Source organism: Emiliania huxleyi (genome assembly GCF_000372725.1).
Source record: "Emiliania huxleyi CCMP1516 chromosome Unknown EMIHUscaffold_170, whole genome shotgun sequence".
Classification (NCBI taxonomy): domain Eukaryota; phylum Haptophyta; order Isochrysidales; family Noelaerhabdaceae; genus Emiliania; species Emiliania huxleyi.
Window position 1 is genome coordinate 52,004 of NW_005200880.1, and position 13,253 is coordinate 65,256.

The 13,253-nt window shown below is 65.8% G+C and overlaps 2 protein-coding genes across 4 annotated transcripts; one reads left to right on the forward strand and one right to left on the reverse strand.

The window, feature by feature from the left end:
- Window positions 1–238: 238 nt before the first annotated feature.
- Window positions 239–3,667, reverse strand: EMIHUDRAFT_456145 (hypothetical protein; the record flags this gene model as incomplete). Its single annotated transcript, XM_005784284.1, has 8 exons — window positions 239–263; window positions 808–1,011; window positions 1,342–1,538; window positions 2,130–2,358; window positions 2,430–2,562; window positions 2,646–2,703; window positions 3,059–3,184; window positions 3,485–3,667. The coding sequence occupies 8 exons, from the start codon at window positions 3,665–3,667 to the stop codon at window positions 239–241; spliced, it is 1,155 nt and encodes a 384-aa protein (XP_005784341.1).
- Window positions 3,668–6,751: 3,084 nt separating this feature from the next.
- ABC1 (putative ABC transporter) lies at window positions 6,752–11,145 on the forward strand (the record flags this gene model as incomplete). 3 transcript variants are annotated; one of them, XM_005784334.1, is made up of 4 exons in its annotated part: window positions 6,752–7,557; window positions 8,030–10,439; window positions 10,515–11,031; window positions 11,112–11,145. In XM_005784334.1, the coding sequence occupies 3 exons, from the start codon at window positions 6,752–6,754 to the stop codon at window positions 10,992–10,994; spliced, it is 3,696 nt and encodes a 1,231-aa protein (XP_005784391.1). In that variant the 3' UTR covers window positions 10,995–11,031; window positions 11,112–11,145. The 3 variants fall into 3 exon arrangements, with proteins under 3 accessions (XP_005784391.1, XP_005784392.1, XP_005784393.1); XM_005784335.1 differs by having other exon boundaries at window positions 6,752–7,554; XM_005784336.1 differs by having other exon boundaries at window positions 6,821–7,620; window positions 8,033–11,031.
- Between the last annotated feature and the right edge of the window lie 2,108 nt (window positions 11,146–13,253).

The following is a 13,253-nucleotide window of genomic DNA, read 5'->3' on the forward strand; positions in this document are numbered from 1 at the left end:
GGGTGTGTAGGCCAAGTGCAGCGGCAGCTTGTCAGAATTGTAGAAGAAGTGTCTAGACACGTGTGTAGTCCAGGTGTGTGGACCAAGTGCAGGGACAGCCTGCCAGGGTTGTCGAGAAAGTGTCTAGAAAGGGTGTGGCCCAAGTGTGTAGCCCAAGTGCAGCGGCAGCGAACCACGCTTGTCGAGGACGTGTCTAGGACGTGTCTAGGCCAAGAGAGTAGGCCAAGTGCAGAGGCGGCTAAGCAGGGTTGTGGAAGAGGTGTCTCGGACGTGTCGAGGCCAAAGGTGTGTAGGCCAAGTGCAACAGCAGCATAGCAGGAGAGAGAGAGAGAGAGGGAGAGAGGGAGAGAGAGGGAGAGAGCGAGAGAGAGAGGCGAGGGCAGCGCCCACCCACCGCACTTGTAGACATCTCGGCTGTATCTCGGCTGCATCTCGGCTGCATCTCACCCGCCGCCCTTGCAGGCCCACTCACGGAGCGAGCCAGACAGGTGCGGCAGCAGCGCGGCAGCGAAGCCCGGCACCGCCTGCACGAGCCGCTTGAGCACGCGAGCTCCGTACGGGTGTGTCACCAGCGGGAGCCGCGAAAACTGCGCCGCCGCGCCGCCACCGCCCTTGCCGCCCTTGCCGCCCTTGGACGCCGCCTCGCCGCCCGCCTCGGCCGCGCCTCCCTCCTCCCCCTCCGCAGCCTCGCGAGTCGCGGCGGCAGCGAGAGCCGCCAGCGCGGGGGCGGCCGACGCCGCGTCGCGCTGCGCCGCCGCCGCGACCGCCTCGAAGAGCACGCCTCCGCCGTGCGGGGAGCGCGCCAACCGCTCGCCGCTGGCCTCGGCCAGGCGCAGCAGCGGCGGCAGCAGCGCCGACAGCAGCTCCTCGCGCCGCTGCGCCGGGTCCTTCTTCGAGGTGCCCGCCGCCGCGTCGCCGAGCGTGCGCAGCGCGTCGGGGGAGAAGTAGCGCGGCGCGCGCGGCGAGAGCACCGCGAGAAGTGGCGCGACTCCGAACTTGTGCGCCGCGATCCTACGCGGGTGAACACGCCGACATGACGGCGGGAGTGCGGTGTCGTGCAGAGCACTCAGAGCACCGTGAGAATACGAGGGGTAGAATACAGCGGAGTACGGCCGAATGCGGTTGAGTCCGTGTCCTCTCGAGCGCTACTTGGGAGTACAAGAACACGTCTTCCGCTTCTAGGGGCGGCGAGCTGCGGCAGCGCCGCGAGCAGCTCCGCCAGCACGGTCTTCTTAAGGAGGACCGTGTCGTCCACCGTCTCGAGCGCCGCGCAGAGCAGCAGCGAGCCTAGCAGCGAGACTCACTGGCTGATCACCACCGACCTCACAACCACTCGCCGACCCCGGAGCGAGCAGGGCAACGAGCGAGCCGTTTGCGTGCGTCGCCGCCGGCAGCACGTACCCCTTGAGCGCCTTGAGGACGGCCTTGCGCTCCTTTGGCGCGCCGAAGCGCAGGCAGGCGCAGGCGATGCGCGCCCCCTCCTTCTCGTGCATGATGTGCACCGCCGCACCGTGCAGCGTGCCGGCGAGCACCGCGCGCTGGCCTATCCGCGAACCAGCCGCCGGTCGATGAGGCGTGAGTCGTGGGCATGTCGCCGGCGAGCACCGCGCGCTGGCCGGTGTCGGAGTGCTCGAGGAGGTCGGCGAAGCCGCGCTGCACGGTGGACGAGAGTGGGCGAGATTAGGCGAGATTGGGCGAGAGTGGGCGAGATTAGGCGAGATTGGGCGAGAGATTGGGCGAGAGGGGGCGAGAGGGGGCGAGAGTGGGCGAGATTGGGCGAGAGATTGGGCGAGAGGGGGCGAGAGGGGGCGAGAGTGGGGCGAGATCCGGCGAGAGGGGGCGAGAGTGGACGAGAGTGGGCGAGAGTGGGCGAGAGTGGGCGAGAGTGGAGAGTGTGCGAGAGGGTGCGAGAGTGGGCGAGAGTGGGCGAGAGTGGGAGAGATTGTCAAGAGGGGGCGAGAGTGGGAGAGAGAGTGGGCGAGAGTGGGAGAGAGGGGGAGAGAGTGGGCGAGAGGGGGCGAGAGTGGGAGAGAGTGGGAGAGTTGCGCCGAGCCTACCTGTACGATCGAAGTGACGGCGAGGCCCTTGCGCGCCGCCTTGGAGAGAGTCGTCTCCATCTGGCGCAGGACGCGAGGCTTGACGGAAGGGTCCGCCGCAAACAAAGCGCCGAGCGAGTCGTGCTCTGCGCCGGTGCCTGGTGACTCAGGATCGGTGGTTAGTGACTGGCTGAGCAGAGCGAGCTGTGCTCTGCGCCGGTTGCCGAGAAGCGCAAAGTCCTTGCCCCAAAGCTCGCGGTAGAGGGAGGTGCGCTGCGACGGCGTCGCCGCGCTGGCATACGCGAGTTGCAGCACGGCGGACCTGTTCACACACCGCAGCTGTGAAGAGGCGCCGCCGCCCCGACCCTGCGCGCCACAGGAAGCTTCTCGGACCCTTCCGCGTGCGCCACCAGCTCCGGCACGCGGCCAGCGAGCTGAGAGACGACCGCCCGCTTGTGGCGCGGCGAGCCGTGCCGCAGCACGGCGAGCAGGAAGAAGTGGCCGTAGTGCGAGAGAGCGACGGCGCCTAACCCACCCACGAGGAACGGTGCGCTGCTGCAGGAAGAAGCGGCCGCTGGTGCGAGAGCGCGAACGGCGCGCCGATCGCACCCTGCACGCCCTCCATCAGCGCGTCGCGCTGGGCGTCGGTGCCGAGGCGGTAGCACGCCTGCGGCGCCAGTTGAAGGAGCGTGGGATCAGTGCGCCCCTTCATCAGAGGTGCCGGTGCAGCCGGCAGCACGCCTGCAGCACCCTCGCCGCGTCGTGCTTTTGCAGCACCGGCACGAGCACGCCTTTGGGGAGGAGGGAGTGGGGAGGAGGGAGTGGGGAGGAGGGAGGAGGGAGGAGGGAGGAGGGAGGAGGGAGTGGGGAGGAGGGAGTGGGGAGGAGGGAGGAGGGAGTGGGGAGGAGGGAGGAGGGAGGAGGGAGGAGGGCAGGAGGGAGGAGATAGCAACGAGGAGGGGGAGATAGCAACGAGGAGGGGGAGATAGCAACGAGGAGACAGCAGGGAGCAGGGAGCAGACAGCAGGGAGCAGAGAGCGAGAGCCTTCCAGCGCGGCCAGCACGCCGTCGATGAGCGCGTGCCGCTCCTCCACCGGCGTCTTCTCCTGCCGCAGCTTCTCCCACGCCTCCAGTGAGACACGCACCGCCTCGCCGTGAGAGCGCTGGCCAGCGCCGCCGCCGCCGCCGCCACCGCCGCCGCCGCCGCCGCCTCCTCCGCCGCGGCCGCCGCCGCCGTCCGCCGCCTTCGCGCCGCCGTCCTTGCCGGGCCGCTGCTTCGCCGCCTGCCGGTTCGCGCGTGCCAGCTCCGCGGCCGGGTCGGTGGTCCGCGGCGCCGGGCGCGCCTTCTTGGGTTTGCTCTTGCCCGTCTCTCCGTCGCCGGCCGCGTCGCTCTCCTTGCGCTTCTTCTTGTGGCCGAAGAGAGAGTTGTCCGCCACCTACCAGGGCACTGTCCACACTGAGCCGCGGGGAGCGGTCTGATGGCGGCGACGCGGGCAGGCGAGTGCCTCTGGCTCGTTCTCAGGGTTGTCGTTCTGCGAGAGCGCCCGCTTCTTGGCGGTCCAGTCGCGGCGTGCCTTGCGGTTGAAGGTTGATGGTGCCGTGCCAGCTGGCTTCGCCGGCTTGGAGCGCATTTGCGGGGGATGCTCGGGGCTGCTCGGCGCTGCTCGGCGCTGATTGGACGGCTCGGCGCCGCACGAGGGTAGCTGCTCGCTGAGCCTCGTAGCCACAAGCGGTGGGTTCTCGATATGGAGACGGTAGGGAGGTACCGTGTCGTCATCATCTGTCCAGCGTCCACCCATACCGCGTTGGTGTCCAGTCCGAGCCTGACTGTTCTTCACCTTCCTACATACACACTTCCCCCGCCCGTAAGCGAACCGCCGCCTAGCGTACGTTAGCGTCCCACCCTCGCCGCCTAAAGCCCCACCCAGTCGTGGAGCAGGGGGTATACGTGCGCAGACCCGCGGGACACACGGTGTGAAATAGCAGCGCAGCGCAACGCCAGCAGCTCTCAGCCGTTGCTGCTCTAGCACCCGCGAGGTCTCCCAGCCTACTCTGCCCCGCAGACCCAGAGACTGCCCTTCCGCGCGTTCGTGCTAGCTCCGGTCGCTCCTGCCCCGACAGAGCCGCCCATGTGACCCGTGGCGCCAAAGCCGGTGGTTGCGTCGGTGCCTTGCGTGCCTGCGCCGTTGTTGAAGAGGGCTCCGAATCGAATTTTGGCTTGCGATGTTCCACTGGGTTCTAGGTCAACCATGTTGATACCAACGGCATAGAAGCTGTACTCAGGGTTTGTCAGCTGGCACCCGGTGAGTGAACCTGTTGCCGCCTTGCACCAGTTTTCCTTCACAGCCGCATAGCCCTCGTCGAAGTCCTCATCGTTCGTCTGCTTCTGTTCGCAATCGAGGCACGTTTTGCCATTTGGGCACAAATCACTTGGGCACAGAGCGGTTCGGGTTCCACCGTTCCCGCGGGAGGGCGACCACGAAATCGGACAAGAATCCGTCCAACACACGATAATGCTCGAATGCTGAGCAACTTCGAACACGATGTTTCCCGGGCAGCAGGGAGAAATCTCGCTCGTGTGCCAGCCGTCAAGGCAGTTGTATTGGCCATTTGTTGGCATCCTAACGCCTGGACCAGGCGGGACCCACTGGCACAACGGCTCGGGTTCGTAAACTCTTTCCCATACCGCATCTTTGAAGATGGCCTGCAGGGATTTGTCGTTCCAGTCTTGAGGAATCTGATACTCCACACATCCAAACTCAAAGCAGCCGCGAATGCGGGAGGCGGGGAAGGCGACGAAAGGATGGAACTTGCCATCTGTGTTTGACGAGTTGCCTTCGCTAACGGTTTCTTCGCGTAGGAGGTTGCCATCGGTCCAGTATGGGCTGTCGTACGTGAACGTGGATGACGAAGCGACACGCATAGCCAGTGCGCAGCCGTCGCTGCAGTAGACGTCCTGGCCATCAATGGCTACGATGCCGTCGGCGCCGGGCGGGCAGGAGGGAGGGGGCGGCGGCGCGGGGGGTGGGGTCGCGACAGCGGGGGACGCGACAGCGGCGCCGGATGGAGGGGGGCAGGGCGCCTCGGAGAGGCGGCGGCGCTCGGCTTCGGTGGCGGGGTCGGCGACGCGATCGATCGATGACGCATCGAGCGTGGTTTTGCTGTCGGTGGATGTGGGCTCGCCCTTTGCCGCTCTGAACCTTGAAAAGGCAAACTCGGTCGCGTGCGCGCTCGACATCTCGTAGTCGGTCGCAGTCCCGTCAATGGCGCCCTCGGCCTGAGAGCTCGTTGTGTAACTTCCTGTCCACGGGTACAAGTCCTTCTTGCCATGCCGCACGAGCCCTGGCGTGGCATAGGACTGTCCGATGATGCCGTGCGGCCTGTCGCGAGATGGGTCGCCGCGCGCGGTGAAGCCCACGTCCAGGCGGTGCTCGGGTCCCGCGATAAGGCAGCCTTTGCACGAGCGCATGCCGTGCACTTTCACAATCCAGTTGCGGAATGCAAAGGTGGCGCTCGAGTAGTCCATCGACATTTCGAGGTCAAAGCACTTCTTGTGACCGTGGTTGCCAAACTTGTAGGGCCGGCCGACACAAGTTCCGTTGACGACCTTCCAGCCAAAGTTGGTCTCGTCGAGCTCTGACGCCCAGAATGACGCGGTGGCGAGCTTCTGCGGCGAGAGCTGCGCGCTTATGTGAGCCTCTGTGAGGAAGGAGCCGTTGACTGTCAGGGCTCCGCCATGCAGCTTGAAGACGGCCTCCTCCGTCTTGACGTTGACCGACAAGCCGGGTGCAGACAGGAAGTTGTAGAGCGCGTTTCGTTGGCCGCGGAGGTCGGCGGAGCCTCCATAAGCAAAGTTGATATGGGGGTCGCGGAAGACCCTCGCGCTGAGGTCGCAAGCTCCTGGATCCTCCGAGGCCAGGAGGCCCGAGCAGAATGGCAGCATTGTTCTCCTTTCGCCCTTTCGCCAAACCGCGCGCAGAGGGAAAAGAGCAGCCTCTTATCGATGCATCGATGCATGAGTTGTAATTGACCGCGAATTTTTGGCGATCTCCAGGATCTCCAGAGGGAGATCGCAAACCGAAAAAAAGGATACCCATCACTGAGCCGACGATGCTACGGGTAGCCCCAGGGTGGCGCCCACCCCCATACCCTCAATTGAGCACGCCCGGTCTCCCCAATTGAGCCACGGTGGGTTCTCGATATGGAGACGGGAGGGGGAGGGATACACGTCCGTGTCTTGTGAGCTTGTTGTGTCTGTGTGTCGCTCGAGCGTGTCGTCGTCATCTGTCTGTCTCGCGTCCACCCATATCGCGTTGGTGTCCAGTCCGAGCCTGACTGTTCTTCACCTTCCTACATACATACTTCCTGCTTCTTCTTGGTTTTCTAAAATCTCTCTCACACACACACGGAAACAAATTACAGGACCGTGTTCGACGTCGTCGAACAGTGTTCGACGTACGTCGAACGCAACTTCGGAATGGCCGTAGCTCCTCTCCACGAGCGATTCAGACGACCTAAAGTGTCGATTCTTAATTGCGAGGCGCAACCCTGGTTCGCAGCTGCGAGATGATAAAGTTGATGTCGAAAGTCGGCGGTCTTGAGCGTGAGACGCTTTGCTCCTGTGAGACGCTTTGCCGACATCCTTTCGGACCGACAGCTTCCCAAGGCCGCGTCCATCACCTCACCTGAGCACGCCTCTCTGCCTGCATTCCTAAATGCCGAGCCGCAAGACGCCTTCGAGGCAGTTGCCAGACGACCCGCCTCAGCAGCGCCGCCGCTCCTTCTTCCGTTCGCTCTTCTTCTTTGCTACTCGGTTCGATGCCTTCTTAATCGTCGCCGGCTGCGCCTTTATGGTCGGATTCGGAGCACTGCAGATTCTCGCCCTGGTGACGTTTGCCGACTTCTTCGACTTGAACTCGACCACAAACTACTACGACCTCGGGATCATGCTCCTCGTCAACATGACGTACTGGGGCCTGGGCATCGGCGGTTGCCAAGGCATCGCGGCGCTGCTGCTCGACTATTCCAAGAACCGTCAGATCACGCGTTGGAAGAAGGAGTACCTAAAGTCGATCCTCCGGCAGGACGTCGGCTGGTATGACGTCAACCAGCCGCAGGAGCTCTCGACGCGCATGGGCGAGTCCATCGTCCACATCGAGAAGGCGCTTCACCTGTCCAACGCCAACATCTTCACCACCATCGGGTCCATCACCGTGGGGCTCTACATCTCGCTGCGCGAGTCGTGGGCTGTCGCCCTCGTCACGCTCGCCGTGGCCATCGTCGCCTACCTGCCTTCCATCTCGCTGCTCCTCTACTACCTCGAGCAGCGCACCAAGCTCCTGGCCGACGCGTACGCAGGCGCCGGCGGCGTAGCCTCCGAGGTGCTCTCGTCGATCCGCACGGTCGCGTCGCTCGGCCTCGAGGAGAGGTCTCTGCAGCGGTACGACGCCAACCTCGCCAACGCCGAGCGCGCCGCCATCCGCCTCTCGACCAAGATCTTCGCCGCCCTCTCCACGATGAACGCGTCCTTCTACTACGTGATGGCTTCTGGGATTCTGCTGGCGTGCCAGCTGCTCGTCTCCGAGTACCGTGACACCACGGTGGACTACACCGACTTGCTGGGTGACACGAGGAACTACTGCGCCGAGAGCTGCGACTCGTACGACTTGTTCCTCGTCGACACCACCCAGCCAGATCAGGCTGACGGCGTTGGTGCCGCGTGCGCACTCCGCACGAGCGCGACTACTGGCGAGGCCCTCGAGAACTTCAAGTTCACTTGCAACACGGCGGCGCAGGTCATCGGAGAGCGCGCGTTGACCCGGTTCTTTGGCGACGAGACGCTGTTCTGGAACCAATTCGTGGACGGCGAGCCTCCCGACAGCAGCTACGACGAGCTCTTCCCGCCCAGCAGCTACGGCAGGAGCGTCACACCGCCGCCCCTACCGCCGCCCTCGCCACCGCCCTCGCCACATGCTCCCGCCTCGCCGCCGCAGGAGCGTCGAGTGCGCGCTGGGGCTCGGCGCCATCTACCTCGCCACGCAGGCCGTCTTCCAGGGCGCCACGCAGCTCTCGCAGCTGGCGGGGCCCGTGCAGGCGCTGATCAAGGGCGTCACGGCGTGCCGCACCGTGCTCGAGGTGGTGGCGCGCGTGCCGACGATCGACGCCTTCTCGGAGGAGGGCCTCACGGTCGTGCTCAAGGGCGCCATCGAGGTGAAGGACGTCACCTTCGCCTACCCCACCGCGCCCCGCCACCTCATCTGCATTGGGTACTCGCTGAGTATCCCGGCGGGCACCTCGTGCGCGCTGGTCGGCCCGTCGGGTGCGGGCAAGTCGACGCTCATCCAGCTGCTCGAGCGGTACTATGACCCGCTCTCGGGGTCGGTGCTCATCGACGGCGTCGACCTCAGGGCGATGAACGTCAAGGCGCTGCGCCGGCAGATCGGGCTGGTCGGGCAGGAGCCGATGCTCTTCATGGGCACCATCGCGGAGAACATCGCGCTCGGCAAGGACAAGGCGACCCGCGAGGAGGTGGAGGCCGCGGCGCGCGCGGCGAACGCGCACGACTTCATCGTCAAGAGCCTCGGCGACGGCTACGACACCCAGGTGGGCCTGGGCGGCGGCAAGCTGTCGGGCGGCCAGAAGCAGCGCATCGCCATCGCGCGCGCCGTCATCAAGCAGCCGGCGATCCTGCTGCTCGACGAGGCGATGTCGGCGCTCGACAACGCGAGCGAGCGCATCGTGCAGGCGTCGCTCGACGACATCATGAAGAAGAGCCACTTCACGTCGGTCACGGTGGCGCACCGGCTGACGACGATCAAGCACTGCGACAAGATCGCCGTCGTCCAGAAGGGCGTCATCGTGGAGGAGGGGACGTACGACGACCTGCTCGCCATCGGGGAGGGCGGCGTCTTCCACGGCCTCGCCGCCAAGCAGGAGGCGAACCAGGCCAAGGACGTCGAGGTGATGCGCGTGGCGGCGGAGGCCTCGCAGGTGAAGGACTCCGTCAGCGTACGCCACGCGGAGTTGGTGAAGGGGCTCAAGGCGCTGCACCAGACGAGCTCGATCGGGGCGTCGCTCGGCATCGTCGAGGCGGCGGTCGAGATGGCGGAGGAGGAGGCTGCGGCCGCAGCGGCGGGCCAGAAGAAGCAAGGGCCGGTGCGGCGGCTGCTCCAAATGTCGCCAAAGAGCGACCGCTACCTCTACGTCATCGGCGTGTCGTGCGCCGCGGTCACGGGCATCGTGCAGGGCTTACTCGGCTGGCTCTTCGTCCGCTCGCTCATGGCGCTGAGCTACCCGTCGCCCGACAAGGTCGAGTCGGAGGGCGTGCTGTGGGGCCTCATCTTCATCGGCGTCGGCCTCGGGCAGCACGCCTTCGAGTTCATCTCAAGGAAGACCCTCGGCATCACCGGCGAGCACTTGACGACGGCGCTGCGCACCACGCTGATGGCCAAGCTGCTGCGGATGGAGGTCGGCTACTTCGACTACGAGGCCAACACGATGGGCGCGCTGACCGAGTTCCTGGGCGCGAGGGTGGCCCTCGTGCAGGGGCTCGTCGGCGAGCAATTCGGCGCAATCACAAAGTTCCTCTTCTTGATCGGCACGATGCTCTTCACCATGTTTTACTTGGGCGACTGGCGCGTCGCGCTGGTCACGCTCGGCTGCCTTCCGATCATGGGCGTCACTATGGGCATCGCGATGCAGGCGGCCATGCCGCTGGACCAGGCAAAGCAGGCGAGCAAGGACAACGACAACGAAGTCAAGAAGTCGGCGGGCGCGGTGATTGGCGAGGTGGTGCTCGGGATCCGGACCGTCGCCTCCTTCAACGCCGAGGTCAAGTTCTACGAGGACTACTGCAAGCAGATGGACAAGCTGCTCGCGGTCGGGAAGCGCAAGGCGGTGCAGGCGGGCGTGGGCCTCTTCCTCGCCTTCGCCATCGTCTGGCCGATGGTGGGCGCCCAGATCTTCTACGGGCTGTGGCTCGCGTCGGTCGGGGCGCTCGGTGCGGCCGAGGCCGGCTGCGACAGCTCGTCGATGCTCACCAAGATCTTGGTGCCAATCTTCGCGACGATGATGGTCACCATGCTGGCCTCGGGTCACGCCATGATGGCCACCGACGCAAAGGCCGCGGCCAAGGCCGCCAAGGAGCTCTTCCAACGTTTCGACCAGGTGTCGCTGATCGATCCCACCTCGGCCGAGGGCGCGCGGCTGCCGGCTGTGCGCGGCGAGATCTCGGTCCGCGACGTCGTGTTTGCCTATCCGACGGCTCTCGACCGGCCTGCCTGCCGCGGCTACTCCCTCGAGATTGAGGCGGGGCAGACGGTCGCGCTGTGCGGCCCGAGCGGCTCAGGCAAGAGCACGATCGTCGCGCTGCTGCAGCGCTTCTACGACCCGCAGGCGGGCGCCGTGCTGCTCGACGGCGCAGACATCCGCAGCCTCAACCTGCGGTGGCTCCGCCAGCAGATTGGGATGGTGGGGCAGGAGCCCGTGCTGTTTGAGGGCACGGTGGCCGAGAACATCGGCTACGGCAAGGAGGGCGCCACGCAGAGCGAGATCGAGGAGGCGGCGGTCGCGGCCAACGCGCACACCTTCATCACGAACGACCTCGGCGACGGCTACGCCACCCAAGTGGGGCTGCGCGGCGGGCAGCTCTCCGGGGGGCAGAAGCAGCGCGTCGCCATCGCGCGCGCGCTGGTGCGAAAGCCCGCCATCATGCTGCTCGACGAGGCGACGAGCGCGCTCGACAACGAGAGCGAGCGCATCGTGCAGGCAGCGCTCGACGAGCTCATGGCCAAGCAGAAGCGCACGACCATCACGATCGCGCACCGGCTCTCGACCATCCGCAATGCCGACAAGATCGCCGTGGTGAGGCGCGGCAAGGTCGTCGAGCAGGGGACCCACGACGAGCTGCTGCAGATTGGCCCCGGCGGCGTCTACTTTGACCTCGTCGGGCAGCAGTGATGGAACGGAGGGCGCGGGCTCGGGCCGTGCGGTGCGGCGTGCGGGCGCCACTCTACTGCGCTAGAGCGTTCGCCTCTACGCCGATCGTGCAGAGAGACGTCTCTTTCGCGCGCCATTGTGTTTATTTTACACATGGTGCTTCTGATGAGTTGATTGAAGACGCGCCAAGAAACTTGGAGTGCAGTCAGCAGCCTCACATCCAGGGCCGAAAACGCGTTGTTTTCTTGCGTGGTGTACCTGTGTTAGTGCCAGTGCGCGCCAGTCCCGTGCCTAGTGTCGTGCGAGGGAGTTTCGTTGTAAAATTCTCTTTCGAACCTGTCAGCTAAAGAAAAAAGAAAACAAAGCCAAGGGAGGGATGGGAGGACGGCACGCCGCCACACCACACACGACACAAGGATTTAAGCCTGTCTGCTTTCAGAGATACGTTTCTTTCTTCCTTTTCGCCTTTTGTGGTGCTAGTTCGTGCCAGTCTGCTGTGAGAGGGGCTGGTTTCGTACTTGGAGCACTTGGAGTGCAGTCGGCGCTTGCCGGAATTCTTTTTCTCGCGATCCAAAGTACACCGATGTCCAGCCAGCGGCGCCGCTCGCGCCGCCTCGCCTCCGCCTCCGCCGCCGCTCCCTCGCCGAGCACGCCGCCGCCCGCCCGCCTGCTCGACCTCCCCACCGACCTCCTCGTGCGCGCCGTCTCTCGCTGCGACCCCCTCGACATCGCTCGCGTTGCGGCCGTCTCGCTGCTCTTTCACGCCTCGCTTGCGGTGGAGGGCATCCGCTTGTGGGCGCAAGAGCGCGGCTTCGAGCTGCCGGCGCAGCCAGATGGTGAGGGCTGCGCCGTGCGGTGGCTGTGCTTCGCTGCGCTGCTTTGCGAGTCCAACCCGCCGGCGAGGGCGGCGGCACGCTGGCGGCACAGCGTCTTCATCGACGGCGAGGGGTGGCTCTCGTCGTGCGGCAGTGAGGCAGTCTTCCCAGGGCTGCTCGGGCACGGCGAGGGCGTGACGCGGCTCAACACGCCTACCCGCCTCCCTTCTCCGCTGGGTGACGAGCGCGTCGTGAGCGTGTCGGCTGGAACCGCGCACAGCCTCGCCCGCACCGCCAACGGCGGTGTCTGGAGCTGGGGCTGGGGACCCTCAGGCCAGCTGGGCCACGGCTACAGGCAGGTCCAGTGGCAGCCTAAGAAGATTGAAGCCTTCGCTGGCCAGCACGTCGTCGCTGTGTCGGCGGGAGGCGAGCACAGCCTCGCCCTCACCGCCGGCTGCGCCGTCTGGAGCTGGGGCAATGGACTCTTTGGCCGGTTGGGCCACGGCGACGGGCAGGCCCAGTCGCAGCGGCCCAAGGAGATCGTGGCGTTCGCAGGGCGCCGCGTTGTCGCTGTGTCTGCTGGAGCCGTGCACAGTCTCGCTCTCACCGCCGACGGCGCCGTCTGGAGCTGGGGCTCGGGAAGCCAAGGCCGGTTGGGCCACGGCGACCAGCAGAACCAGTGGCAGCCGAAGAGGGTCGAGGCCTTGGCTGGCCAGCGCGTCGTCGCTGTGTCGGCTGGACAGAGCCACAGCCTCGCCATCACCGCCGACGGCGCTGTCTGGAGCTGGGGCAATGGAGGTGCTGGCCAGCTGGGCCACGGCGACCTGCAGCGCCAGCTGCTGCCGAAGAAGATCGAGGCGCTGGCTGGCCAGCGCGTCGCCACTGTTATGGCCGGATTGAGCCATAGCCTCGCCCTCACCGCCGACGGCGCCGTCTGGAGCTGGGGCGATGGAGGGGAGGGCAAGCTGGGCCACGGCGACCAGCAAGAGCAGTTGTTGCCCAAGAAGGTCGAGGCCTTCGCTGACCAGCGCGTCATCGCCGTGTCGGCTGGAGCATCCCACAGCATCGCCATCACTGCCAACGGCGTTGTCTTTACCTGGGGCGAGGGCGGCCACGGCTGCCTAGGCCACGGAGAGGACCTGTCCAACCAGCTGCTGCCCAAGAAGGTCGAGGCGTGGGCGCCGGGGCAGTGAGTACACCTCAGGCGTACGGCGGCGCGATTCTGATGGCCCTCACCTCGACCCCCATGCCAAAGCTCATGGTGACGCCCGGAGGGCCGAGAGACTGGACGTTCCTATTCCCCGCGGAGGGCGACACACTCAAGGCGTCGCAAGGCGGGTTTGCTGACTTCCAGAGCAAGCACAACAAGGCCCGTCCGCATGAAGCCGTGTTCACTGTGAACGCTACCTCGAGACCTCAGTGTCGAGACCCCGTGCGGGCAGCATATATTAGTCGTGGTCGCGTA